Below are 14,546 nucleotides of genomic sequence, written 5' to 3' on the forward strand. Positions count from 1 at the left end.
TCATTATTTCGTATTCTCTAGAGAGATGTAGGCAGTGTGTATAGAATTTGTATGAAAATGTATGTAGAATAGGGAGAAGATGATCCAAGTTTGGCTTGGAGAAGCTTTCTTTATTCAGTGTTATTGATACAACAGTGGATGATTATTATTATTATTATTATTATTATTATTATTATTATTATTATTATTATTATTATTATTATTATTATTATTGTTATTATTATTATTATTATTATTATTATTATTATTAGTGGTTTAGTTTATAGTGGAATAATGGGTAGTTATACAAGTAGTGGGGTACATGGGTAGTGGATAGTCTCTAACTTTCTATGATCCTGTATATATATATATATATATATATATATATATATATATATATATATATATATATATCTACATGTGTATTTGAAGAATATAAATGAAGAATATATTTATGAATGTCTGGAGACATTTTGGGAGTTAGACTATCGCTCGAAGTATAGTCATTGGGAGTTTGGCTGTCACTCGAAGCACAGCCATGGAGTTTGGCTCTTGACTCGAAGAAGAGCAACCCATACAACCTCAGGGTTGTATCTTGAAGTATAGTTATTGGGAGTTTGGCTGTCACTCGAAGCACAGCCATGGAGTTTGGCTCTTGACTCGAAGAAGAGCAACCCATACAACCTCAGGATTGTATCAGTTATTCAATCTGGTAGAGAAGAGAAGAAAGACCTCCAGGAGAAGAGAGAGCTTCTTCTTCTTTAGTGTGGTAGAAGAGAAGTGAGAAGGCTCCCTTTCTAATGAAGAGCTAGGGCTCTTTATATAGGCATAAAATTCGAATTTGGATCGATCTAGGATCGTATATCCGAGATATATTTCCTATCAAATGGAGTCGGTTAAAAATAAAAACAACATAACTTCTACTAATGTTAAATATTGAAATCTATGAAATATTATATCAATAAAAAAAATTGAAGTTATATTCTATTTTCTAAATTTAAAAGACTATACAAATGTTATTAAAATCAATTGATAATTATTAAATGAAGATTGCTATCTAAGTAAAATAATTAATTATATCATTAGTAACTCCATAATCATAATTCAAAATCAAAGGTGGTAATTTGTTTATTACACACGTATATTAATTGTTTAACCACATCAAATACGTAGTAAAGAGATTTTAAAAGTTCTTATTTACAAGGAAAATACTAATTATAGTTTAAAAGTTATTATTTACAAGGAAAATACTAATTATCCTTCTATGGAGTAATATTTTTGCTACATGCTTCTTACTGATCAGATTAAATGTCAACAAATGAAAGAAAAATGTCGCCCAATGCCACTAATAACATTTTATTAAGCCAAGGCTTATAAAAAAAATTTATTGATTTTTTTGGGTAATAGTGATTGGTGGATTTGTTAGATCTAAATATAATCTAATCATATAGAGTATAATTCACGAGAAATCTAACCTTATAGTAGCGAAAGTTGAAGTAGTTTAGATCTCCAGTCATAGTTGATATCTTGTTGTATTGCCTCTTGAACGGTAGATATGCATAATAGGGTTAGTTGTTTTGTCTCATACTTGACTCAGAACCCTAAATGGTGTACTGGTTTATTCTAAGCAGGAGTACCGTAGCTTAAGGTAATATATATCATATCATGTATCTCATCAATATATGTTTTATTTTAGACACAAGGCCCAATAGAATAACTACTTCTAGTTATTCAAGTCAATTAACTTGCACCACATAATTAAGACACTAATGTATAACATGTATTATATGGGAAAGTCTTACACGATTGTGGTAAGTTTTAAAATTTGTACATGTCACATGTTCTAAATCCAGTGCATGTTTTACACACACACCACTCGTACAAATTTTATTCTGACCCAACATTTTAATAGTTAACTTTAATTTTGGATGATGATTTTCTAAAGAAAAATGGTGTTCGATCAACATCATATGACAACCATTAAACATAGATATCCATGTAATCTTTCTCATTAAATAAATATATAATGAGATGATCACTTGTTTGTGTTGTTTATTATTTCTACTTTGTAATATTTTATTAGTATCTTTTTTTTTTTAAGGTAAACTGCTGCGTATATTAATCAATCAAAGCTGAAACAAACATAGGAGGATTATCCTCCCATGCCATAATGCCTGCCTGTGAATAGGCGTTTAATGCTAACGAATGAGCTAAAAAATTAGATGTACGAGGAATGTAAACAACAGAGTACGAAATCAACGAACTAAGCAAATCCTGACATGCTGAAACAGCTACACCATCATAGGAGGGAAACTCTGTCGCTGAAGTAGTAAGGGCGTGACAAAGATTAGTGCAATCCGACCAGAGGACAACTTCCGTAACGCCACGATCTATGAGCCAGGTAAGAGCCTCCTTACATGCGAAAGCCTCCGCCATGAAAGGGCCCTGGCAGGTTGGTAGAGGACCGTTCTTGGCTGCAACGAAACCACCATCCGCATGCTGCAAAATGAGGCCAAAGACCCCCACTCCCGATGCGGAAACATATCCTGCATCAAAGGAACACCGAAGGCGAACATTCGACTGTGCAGCATCCCCAACTGGCTGTCGTGCATCGTCAACCGCTGCCACCGTAACCTGCTGCGGAGCCGAAGGAACCACCGTCGCACGCCACGCAACAAGGGCAGTCGTGGCCATAGCATGCACCCGACGTGGGATCCCCAATTGAAGCTCCCAAACCGCCTCATTGCGTTGCCTCCATAGATGGTACATGATGGCCAACATAGAAGAGAAATGGTTGTCATCAACTTTCTGGAACAAGGCTGGGAGCCACACACCAAAACCATCTCCCGCCATACACTGCGCCATCAATCCAGAAATATTCCATACACATTTAGAATAATCATACGACACTAGAGTATGCAAAATATTTTCAGAGCAAAGACCACACAAAGGGCATGCTAGAGAACATCTACCCTCCTATTTATTAAGTTGTCCATAGTGGGAAGCACACCACTCACAACTCTCCACAAAAAAGTTTTCCACTTTGGGGGTACCTTCAGGTTCTAAATTATATTCCATGATGAAAAATCATTGGGGTGTATAGATATGGCTCCCATCAGCTCACAGCAAGAACCCTTACTGTATAAACTCCTTTGGAGTCACCGTACCAATATCACAAATCTTCATAGGTCGGACTTATTATAGGGACTTTAATAATTCGGTCAATATCGTCTGGCACAAATAGCTCATTAAGCAAAGGCATATCCCAATATCCCATGTCGAGGTTGCCGGGTCTATTAACCCAGACACCTTCACTTCCCCCAAATTCTATTAGTATCTGATTGTTAACAAAACAAAAATTTATACCATTAAAATTGATAAGCAAACAAGTTCTAGAAGAAAAGAGTTTGAGCTAAACTTAATTAAGTAACGCACTCATCATCCTATTAAGCATCATGTAGCATTAAACAAAAATTTATACCATTGTTTGGTTTCCCCAATCCCCAAGGCTATTATATATAGCATCTAGAAAGTGATATTTCTTATATTGAGCCCTATCTTTTTTATTGTGTTTGTTTCATACTTTAAGTGTGTTAACTAGTGTTTATTTGTCTATCTATATTTTTGAGTATTTTTTAGTGTTCTTGGTGATGGATTTAATTAACCCGGGGTGGTCCGAATTATTAAACCTGGATAAGAACACGAATAGTAAATAGACAGAAACGATATCGTGATAGGTCGTGAAGACCGTATATCGTATTATATGCCGTAAATATGCTATTACAATGGTTTTGCTAGTACAAAGTGTGTAAGTCAAATAGAATGTCTTGTTATGACATAAGGAGGGCCTTTTATACAAGCCATGGCCCCCTAAGTGTCCTCCTAAATCGGGGGGAGCGGTTGCCCCCGTGTTGACCGCTCCTGGTCCGGAGACCAGGCAACGGGTCCGAAGCTGGACCGAGCTCGGGGCCGGAAGTCGGACCGAGCTCCTTTGAAGGTCCGGTCCACCTCGTGCCGAGGCCACGTGTCAAAGCCTCGCGCCGGGGCGGGTATGCGGTACCGCCCTTGCTCCGCACTATCGAGTCGGTTCGGGTCGATTCTTAATATATCTATCACTTGGGTTCTTATGGGTTCAAGGCTTTAGCGTCTAGAAGTTAGGTAATCGCACAAGTACGTGTTATAATGCCAATCCTAAACGGAACGACATTGTTCACCTGTACACTCACTATCATTATTTGGCTACACCATGTGAGCATATAGCCATTAATGTGCAATCCAACTATCAGCTTAGGCTTTTAGTTGAGATGGAGCACATACTTCAATTTGGTATCAGAGCCAAACTAAAGGTCATGGGTTCGAATCTCACCGCTACCCATAAGTGACTACGGTCCACGTGTTGCTTGGAACCCACCGCACACGTGAGGGGGCGTGTGAGCATATAGCCATTAATGTGCAATCCAACTATCAGCTCAGCTTAGGCTTTTAGTTGAGATGGAGCACATACTTCAATTCACCAATCAATCCTCACTTTTTACAAGAGGACCCCGTTAGCATTTGATCTTTCATATATATATATATATATATATATATATATATATATATATATATATATATATATATATATATATATATATATATATATATATTGGATCACACGAGAAAAAGTCCGTAGGAGAAAACTAAGAACTAATCACAACCTCACATCTGAAAAAATTGAACGCACCAGATTAGATTTAAAAATAAAACGCAATAGCAGTTTTGTAATTACCACCAACTTTACTATGCAAACGTGAACACTAAAATCTGTAATTTTTAGACTTTTCCAGGTTTGCACATTAAATATTAACGTTTTGCACATTTAGTGTTAACATTTTGCATATTTAGTATTAAAATTTTGCACTTGCAAAAATGCGAAAGTACATTGCAATTAGGGTTTCGATTTTAGAGTTTTATGACTGAATTTTTTATTTTATTTGGTCCAGTGGTTCACTTTTTACTACTTAAGGTCTAACATTTACAGTTTAGATTTAAAATTTAGTCTTTTCATTGATTTTATAAAATTTACCAGGTTTGCATATTTAGTTGTTAAAAATTGCATATTTAAGTGTTAAAGTTTGCACATTGGAGTTGATGATAATTATGAAAATGTCACCGCGTCTTAAAAAAATATATAAAAAAAATAACTGATCAGATTCGTCAATCTTTACCAATGTAAAGTTGAAATTGGTTTTTATTTCTCTCGGAAGTGTTCTCACAGGATACATAGCATATATATATATATATATATATATATATATATATATATATATATATATATATATATATATATATATATATATATATATATATATATATATATATATATATATATATATATATATATATATATATCATTCACTTAGTATCCTCTCGGGACCAACAAGTGGTATCAGAGCAAGTTACTTGAACGGTAAACATTCTGTGTATATTGCCTAGTGATTCTCATTTTTAAAAGTTCAAAATCATTTTTTGGCACGAATATTTTAATATGGATCATAATTTATCCAAGAACCTTATGTTCAATCTAAACAAATTTGATGATTGGAAGGTTCGAATGCAAGCTCATTTTTCCGCCCTACACGATGAAATGTGGGACGTTATCCAGATGGGCCTGTTCAAATTATGATGGTCAACGCCAACGTAGTAGCACAAGGACTGGATGCTCCAAAATATGTGCCTAAGTCGAAGCAAGTTTCGATACCCGAAGATAGAACGAGAATAACTTGGACAACATCGTCAAGGACATCTTGTTCAAAACCATAGATGACACCATCTTCCCAAGGATCCGTAAATGCAAGACAACTAAAGACATCTAGGAAGCTCTTATGCAGATTGGTAAAGGCGATGAACAACTCAAAGAAAACAAGCTAACCATTGCCATGAAGAAGTTTAAGGAATTACGAATGGTTGATGGAAATCTATTTCAGAGATGGAAACTAGATTCACAAAGTTGCTTGGAGAGATTGCGGATCTAGGCAAAAATCTGACATAAAAAGAGGTCAATCTCAAGGATCTCCGAGGATTGACCGAGCAATGGGAGATGAAGGTGATATCCGTGATTCATGAGAGATCACCAAGATCTAAAGGCTACACCAATCGACAAGTTGTTCAGCAACCTCAAAACCTACGAGTTTGAGCATCAACCGAGATGTGAGAACAGCGAACCAAAGAGTGCAACTCTAGTTGCTGACCATCAGATATCCACGTCATCAAGGTCAAACTCTAACCCTTTTGATTTTTTAACTGACGAGCAATTTGCTATGTTTGTTAGGAAGTTCAAAAGGTTCATGAGGAAGAACAACATCCAAGGAAACTCTTCAACTCCCTCATCCTCAAACCGGAGACACCCCGAGGTCAAGTGCCTTGAAAAGTAAAGACTATGAGGAGATGCAGATCTGTACGTGCTATAACAGAAGAAAGCCTGACCACTACAAAGTAGATTGCCCGTACCCTATAGTACGAAAACATTAAGAGCAACCAAGGAGTGCCAGCAAAGATGATTCGTGGAACACACCTGGAGAGACGAGCGGTAGATTGTCAAAGAACCACTCAAGAGGTGATAGGAGGAGAAAGGCACTGGTGACCGAAGAGTCAACCAAAAAGGAGATTAACAAATCTTGCTCCTCAAGTTCTAGCTCAGATAGTGAGAGCTCAGGAGATGAGAAGGGACTCATCTGCCTTTTCAACAAAGAAGAATCAGAAGATGACTTGTGCTTAATGACTAAGGACGAAGATGTAAACTCTCAACCCTCTTCTTCCAAATGTGATTCTGATTCTAGTACCAGTGAAGATTCTATGGATTTCGTTATGAAACTGACGAAAGACTTCAAAAATGTAAAAAAGCACTCAAGCTAGATTAATGGAAGAGAATACTCGACTCTTGGCCGAACGCAAATCTTTCAAGAGCATTGTGCTCAAGAATTCTAAAATGATTAGCACAATAGGCTAGTTCGAGAAACAAGTTCTCTTACTCAAAGAAAAGTGCAAAGCAAGAGAAATTAAGAGAATAAAAATTGTGTAAGGTCATAGCCACCTTCACTAATTTATCAAAAATAATGAATCGAATGATGAATGAGCAAAGGCCAATTGGTGATAAAAGCTGGATTAGGTTTTAATCCCAACTCTCCCTCACAGTTATTATTGACCAAACCATCAATGAATAGGCTAATGTTTTGGTTGTAAGCTTATTCATTTTTGAGGATTTTTTGTTTCTTTCCTTCCCTTTCTTGGAGGGGAGAGGCCGAGAGGGCCAGGATTCAAGATGTACATTGAACATCCATCTGGTTCATCGTATCAGGATTACTTTCCTAATTAGGGACATCATTATCAGGACCTTGTGGTCTCATAGTACCAAGTTGAACTCCCACATGAGAGGTTGTGGATTCAAGCCTCAGTGAAGGTGCTATTAACACTCTGTGTTCCAGAAAGTTGAGAAAATAGTTATGAACAGATACTGCATTGTAATAGAGTTAACAATATTCAAAAAAAAAAAAAAAAAAAAATGGGACATCATTGGCACCCATCATTTCTACCGTTGGTGCCAGGGCAGCCAATGGAGGAAAAAAAAAAAAAAAAAAAAAACTTCATTCGAACATAATAGAAGTGAAAATACCGTATTATTGAAACCACTTGAGAAAATTGTTACTCACGGTCACTAAATACAGGTATGTCATATTTTTGCATTAAGAAAGACTAGCCAGCCAAAAACAAAACGCAGTTGTGAGTTGAAAACACAGAAATCAGCCACATCCAAAATGCAACTCACTCTCACATATTCGTTCCACTTTCAAATTTCAATAATCAACTTTGAGGGTTACTCAATGGTTTCTGTTCTTCAGCAGGCCAATAGCAGTAGTAGTCACACAACACATCCTCCTGCAAAAAACTGCTAAGCCACAGCAGAAAATGGATTATATATTCCTGATGGAGCAAGCAGCAATATACAAACTAAGGCTCTGAAACAACCTTTAGCCTATCAAAGGACATTAGGAAACAGACTCAACCAACACTGACCATGCAAATTTGAATGTGAGGATAAGATAGACATGCCCAGAGAAATGTTGCAAATCTATTTTGTAACCTTTTTGTGCAAGAAAATCTGATATGTACAAGTACATGAATCAGGCAGGCATGTTAACCACCAATTATGGACCCTCAGATAAAATTACAAATCACCTACAAGCTGATCTAAATAAGCTAACTGCGCATTCGTTTCCTCAGACCTCCATCATCTGTATAACCCTGTACATAAATTTGAGTAAAGAGTTTTATTATTGACCATGAACCACTTCTACTAAGTTAATGGAACTTATATATTTCACATAAGACTCACCTCATCATGTTTTTTCGAAGCCTCAATGCAACTGCTACTAGACTCGGACCGGCATTTTGCATGCACAATGGGACCTAATTGAGACCTATCCATCCCAGTTGTTGACCCAGTTGGTGCATTCATGTAGACAGCCCCTCTGTACATCCATTCCTCAGTCTCATCACTATAAAAATCATCAAAAGGCTCACCACATAAAGCACAAGCATTCTGCTCATCATCTGCAGGAACAGCTAGTTCATCATCATCCTTCTTCTCCACAACATCTTCAAGAGGTAGAAATCCAGGAACTGCATCGGTGCCCAATGCCTCTGCACTACTCAGCCACATACTAAGACTTACAAACCACTTACGAGAAGGATTATGCTTGCGGTTTTTAGATAGCCGGTTCTTGGTTACATGCCAATCCATGTGACTGCTATGAGCATCTTGGGATTTGAATCGAAGACCACATGTTTTGCACTGCCTAGGAAGGGCAGAGTATAGAGCAGTTATTGTTGACTCATGACGCTCCTTTAGGAGTTCCATATTGAACTCAGTGCCCACAGAGTCCTAAACTTTGTATCACAAAGGTAAGAATTTTTTGCAAAATCAACTAAACAGAAAGTTTTAACATATAAAAGGAATATAATACCTCTGGAGGAGCTTGATTTGATAATGAAATCAAACCTTGAGCCATCAAAGTGTTGATCAAATTGGAAAAAGTACCACCTTGGGGAGCACTTTGAGTGCCTTGACCAGAAGGTTGAAGTGTAGGCATCATTTGAGGTGCAGCAGGAGTTGGAACTCTAGCTATGGGTGCCAAGGCTGCTCCAGTGAACTGCAAAGATGTATTTGGGATATTCACCATAGGCAGAGTAGATTGCACACCAGATACACCTTGACCTTGTGGAGTGTAGCCATAATTCGATGGTGGCATTAGAGTATGAGTTGGAACTGCAATTGCAGCTGGTGGAACCTTATTCTGTAGAACATCATGACACGGCAACTGTGGTTGTGATAGAGACATTTGTCCAGACCTTTGATGATTTAATGGGACTGCACCAGGATGTTGAACAGGGAAACGAGGCAGATTGTGCATGCTTATTGTGGGCCATGCACCAGTTGAAAGCCCTGTGTTAACTGCTTGAACATCCTGAACTGAAGAGTTAAAACCAGGATTCACTCTTGAAGCAACACTTGGGGGCCTCCAAAATTTTCCATTTGCAGTTGTTAAATTTCCAACTAAATGAAGCTTTTGCTCACCCACTTTCGTTGAAAGTCCGGTTCCTGAAAGCATTGAGGGAGCTCTTCCACCTCCTTCAACCCTAATACGGTGATGGGATTGCTGTGGGAAATCTTGTGGCAGAAACTGAGGTTCTTGACTATAACTTGGAGCTGAAATAAGAGATGCCTCCTCATAGAATCCTGGAATCTTACTAGTTATCCCTCGTCCAGACTGCAGTTCAGAAATTAGTTTTCAATAAATATTCTCTTTTAGGACCAAATAACATTTCATAACAGCAACAATAACAACAGAAAACAACAACAAAACGCAAACGATAGTATTTAAGCCTCGAGTATCAAATGAATTGGTGAAAAGGCACCAACTGTATTCCTGTACTAGGTTTTTCTCATTTAACTATTTTTCTTGGCCATATAACTGAAGCAGTTAGCCAGTTAGTGATGACAAGAATAGTCTCCCAAATGAAATTTATCAGGGTGTAAAAAACAAAAGGAAAAGAAGATCAAAAGATCATCACTATGGCAGTGTTCTGCACAGGTTACGGCTTTGTGATAAAAGTTAAAAGACAATGAAGATCATTTAAAAGCAAGGTATAGAAAACAAAAATCAATGCAAACGTAGGTAAACCATACAACAATGAAGTTAATATCATCCACATTGGAAGAGACCTTAACTAAAGAATGCTGGGCCTGATCTGATAAGCTCCTTCTGGAATCATTGATAGCAGATATGGCTTGAAGAGAACCAACAGAGGGTCCGGTTATAAATCTCCTAGATGGTGGCATAGATGATGAAAAATCATTACGCCGACTAGGATCTCCAAGTGTTGGACTCATGTCTTCCCAATTAAATTCTTCCTCTTCAGTATTTTGCCATGTTTTAACACCTACCCTTTTGCCGATACCATTTGCATCTGGCTGACCAAGCTTATGATGATGATAATTAAATGCTTTTTCCCTTTCATCTATTCCATATGCATCAATCAGAGCTCTAGGTCCTTGAAGGTCAATTCCTTTTTTGACACTATATGCAACAGAGTTTTCCAACCTCTGACTGCTATCATCATGTAAAAGATTTCTGTGCCAGTCAATTGTCTCATCATCTCCGGCCATTACTCCATTAAGCCCATAATCTATTCTAGAATGAGATGGTGATGGCCTTTCAGAAATTTGTGGAGAACTTTCTACAGCAAAATCATCAACTGGTGGTGAGAGTGACCTTGCTCGTCCCACACCAAAAGGAGAAGATGGCCGTACAGTCCTTGCAGCTGCAGTAGGAAGCAATTTTACAGCATCTATGTCAGAAGATATAAGTCCGGCACGACCAGTAGAGCTCAACTTTTCAGCTCCTACCTGCAAAGAGTTTTACCATTATAAAAGATTTTTCAGTTGTTAGTGTAGAACTCAATTACATTAAACTGCTTTTTAGCTAAGAGTTGCAAACCCATTTCATACCATGCATCTCAATTACACTGATGCAGAGGCTGTTTTGAGGGAATTAAAAACTTACAGCATTTATAGTTGAATGCCCTACTAATTGTCTTCTCGCTTCTAAATATTTTGGATTTACATGTATTCCATGACCTGGCCGAGGAGATTCAGAAGCTCTCAAGTTGGTCAAGCCAGAAGATTGATGGCTTGTGGATGGGGAAAACTGGAGGCAAGCCTCAATCTTGCGGAGAACAGATGATGGGAAAACTGTTGACCAGGTACCAAATAGGTGGCGCAGGGCAGCAAACATGTTGGGCTGGACTTGTCTGTAGGCCTCACAAAACACCTAAGGGAATACACATACCATACTGATCTTAAAAGAATGTAACTATCTATCAAATAGAGCTGTCAATGGACATGATTTAAAATACTCACCTCAGGCAAACGGGCAGAGAAGTGCCTTATATATTCCCTGCCTATATTCTTTACAATACTGTCAAGAAGGTAAAGAGATGGCAATTTATGCTCAACTGGGGCCTGAAGACAAATTTGAGAATTAAGTAAAAAGAACTGCAGAAAACTAAACCACTCTGAAGCCTATAGAATAAGATAGTGAAGGAAGAGATAAATAAATAAATAAAGCATCATTTTCAGTAAAGGTTATTACAAGAATGCAGTTGATAAAATTGTTCTGAACCAACATGTCAACATTCCAGTCTTATCTCAAACAACAGCCCAAGAAAAATGCTTCAGGCATAAAATTATGATTATGTATCATTATGAACCAATTTAATGACCAAAGCAATACCCAAATTAATATTTAAGGCGCATCACTGGAACAGCAGTTGCTGAGATGTTGAAGAATCATCTGCTGCACCCCAAATTAATTATTTACTGCTTGGTGTGTTTCCATAAGAAACAGTTAAATTTTAGCTACACATGACTCTTATATGAATACATGCCCTAAACTTTATTTCCCAAATTCATGATGCATATAATACTACGAGTTTGCTCGTGCTTAATTCAGATGTCTTACTGGACATGTAGTCTTTTGTTCTCAGAATTTATTTACTTTTTCCCTTTGTGCCCAACAGAGATCAATGATAAAAGACCAAAAGTTCAAATTGCACATTTCAGCTTTCTTAAACTATAATACAATTCAAAATTCAAAAATAATAATAATAATAAAGGAACAAATTCCAATTTTACCGCATAAAATTACACGGCAAATACGGACCTCCAGAATACGAGCACAGATTGCATTCGCAATGCCCTGGCCGTGCTCTCTCTGCTCCCCAGCAATTATGGTTAGTTCAGTGATGATAGGCTTCGAATTGAAAGTTAATTCCGACAACACAATCTCATAAAGCCTCACAACCATATCCATAGTGGAAGGCGAAATACCACCATCTTCCAAAGAAACCCTAACCTCCTCATCTGGCTCCTTCAACATGGTCTTAAACCGGTCGAGTATTGAGGTCGGCGCGGACTTTGAAGCTCCCGCAGATGTATCGTTTGACATTTGCTTAGAGCTAGCGAAGCTGCCTCCAATGGCCGCTCTAGGGTTCTGCAGTCTTGGTTCGTTCATTGAGTCAATAGGCCAAACAGATAATACAGAAAAACGAATAGAAGATACTCCGCAACCGCAAGTTCAGAGCTTCGACTGAGTAATGGTTAGGATTTTGAACCACCGTGCACGGTGGCGATAGCGGAGGAGAGATAAATGGCCGTTACAGCCCATCCGATTCAGAGAGGGGTTTAGAGTATAGACTATCCGACGAATGGATTGGCAAAGCACAAAGGCGGAAAATTGTGGGCTCGGGGCTCCGATTCTGGAAATCTGGGTCAAAATTATGACAATTTGCAATTTTGCACATTTGAGGCTTAAAATGATAGTGTTTTGTGAATCATATCTTTAAGTACTAGCCGAGACACGCGCGTTGCGCGTTGTGCAATGACTATAATTGATGTCCAATAGAGATACAAAGACAATAATAATTATCGAGCCCAAGATAAGAAACAAAGTGATCAAGGTTCATCAAGGTCACAAACCTGTTATCGGTGTGGATGTACGGGACACTGGTCTCGTACGTGTCGCACACCAAAGCATCTGGTTAAAGCTTATAAAATGACGCAAAGAAAAAATGATGAGCAACCGTCAGGAAAAGAATCTCAGATTCTCATCACACCAACACTGATTTGCCTGAAGCAAATGCAGTGATGAATGATGATGATGACCTTTTAAAATATGAGCTTGAAGACTTTGGTGATCAAGAATGATCAGTTTTTATGCTCTTGGTTTATGAACCTATTTTTTGTATCGTTTCTTTTGGATTATGAACTTATGTTTTTTCATATCATTTTATGACTTGATTTCTATGTTTTCTATTTTATCATGATGAATGGTTCACCTCATTTTTAACCTTCACATGATATTTTTTGTGCTAAGACATTGGTTAATTAGTAACGAACAACCACTGTTCGAGAAGTAACCCCGAAGGTCTTACAAATTGCAAATTTGTTGTTCGCACAATGGAGCATGAACAAACATTGTGCTTGGTGGATAGTGCAACCACGCATACTATCCTAACGGATATGATGTCTTTTCGTACCTTAAACAAATCAAGTAGTGATATTACTACCATTTCTAATGATCAAGTACAAATAGTGGGCTCCAGAAGAGCATCCATCATCCTCCCAAAGGGTACAAAGCTACTAATTGAAAATGCTTTGTTGTACCCTCAATCTAAACGAACCTTGCTGGGTTTCAAGGATATTCGTTCAAATGGTTTCCATATTGAAACCAAGACTAAGAACAAAGAGGAGTTCTTGATCATGACTAAGTTGATCACTGGTCAAAAGCAGGAGGTTGAGGAACTTGCCTCTTTATCCTCTGGGTTATATTATACCTATATACAACCCAATGATTCATTTGTTTCACTAACCGTGAAACTCAAAAATCCACATTCTTTTCAAATGTGGCATGACCGTCTGGGTCATCCTGGGCAGAATATGATGGGTTGAATCATATCTAATTCTGTTGGACATAACTTGTCGAGATCTCAAGTACTTTCGCCAAATATGTTTACATGTGTGGCTTGTGCGAAAGGTAAATATATTGTACGCCCGTCGCGTACTAAGGTTGGACATGAATCGCCTATATTTCTGCAGAGATTGCAGGGTGACATTTGTGGACCTATTAGTCCACCTTCTGGACCATTTAGATATTTTATAGTCCTTATTGATGCTTCCACTCGTTGGATTCATGTTAGTCTACTATCCACGAGGAACAAAGCTTTCGCTAAATTTGTTGCAAAAATTATTGAGTTGAATGCCCAATTCCCAGATTATCCAATTAAATCAATAAGAATGGATAATGCTGGAGAATTCATATCAACGGCTTTCAATGATTATTGTATGACCTTGGGCATCAAAGTGGAGCATCTTGTACCTTATGTCCATACTCAGAATGGCTTGACTAAGTCTTTGGTTAAGCGTATTAAATTAATCGCTAGACCATTACTGCAGAAGTCTGGTTTACCAG

General features: G+C 37.7%; 1 protein-coding gene and 1 long non-coding RNA gene across 5 annotated transcripts; one reads left to right on the forward strand and one right to left on the reverse strand.

Moving 5' to 3' along the window:
- Window positions 1–447: 447 nt before the first annotated feature.
- Window positions 448–8,485, forward strand: LOC109189786. The gene is made up of 4 exons (XR_002055632.1): window positions 448–458; window positions 758–759; window positions 7,706–8,261; window positions 8,371–8,485. It is a non-coding gene; the product is annotated as an uncharacterized LOC109189786 (long non-coding RNA).
- Window positions 8,077–12,817, reverse strand: LOC109189785 (polyadenylation and cleavage factor homolog 4-like). 4 transcript variants are annotated; one of them, XM_019340411.1, is made up of 7 exons: window positions 12,240–12,817; window positions 11,438–11,539; window positions 11,082–11,348; window positions 10,247–10,924; window positions 8,982–9,785; window positions 8,351–8,899; window positions 8,077–8,259 (listed from the first exon to the last, which is right to left on the reverse strand). In XM_019340411.1, the coding sequence occupies exons 1-7, from the start codon at window positions 12,588–12,590 to the stop codon at window positions 8,215–8,217; spliced, it is 2,796 nt and encodes a 931-aa protein (XP_019195956.1). In that variant the 5' UTR covers window positions 12,591–12,817; the 3' UTR covers window positions 8,077–8,214. The 4 variants fall into 4 exon arrangements, with proteins under 4 accessions (XP_019195956.1, XP_019195955.1, XP_019195957.1 ...); XM_019340410.1 differs by having other exon boundaries at window positions 10,241–10,924; XM_019340412.1 differs by having other exon boundaries at window positions 10,241–10,924; window positions 12,212–12,300.
- Window positions 12,818–14,546: the final 1,729 nt, after the last annotated feature.

The sequence above is a fragment of the Ipomoea nil genome, unplaced genomic scaffold, assembly GCF_001879475.1.
Source record: "Ipomoea nil cultivar Tokyo-kokei standard unplaced genomic scaffold, Asagao_1.1 scaffold1562, whole genome shotgun sequence".
Classification (NCBI taxonomy): Eukaryota; Viridiplantae; Streptophyta; class Magnoliopsida; order Solanales; family Convolvulaceae; genus Ipomoea; species Ipomoea nil.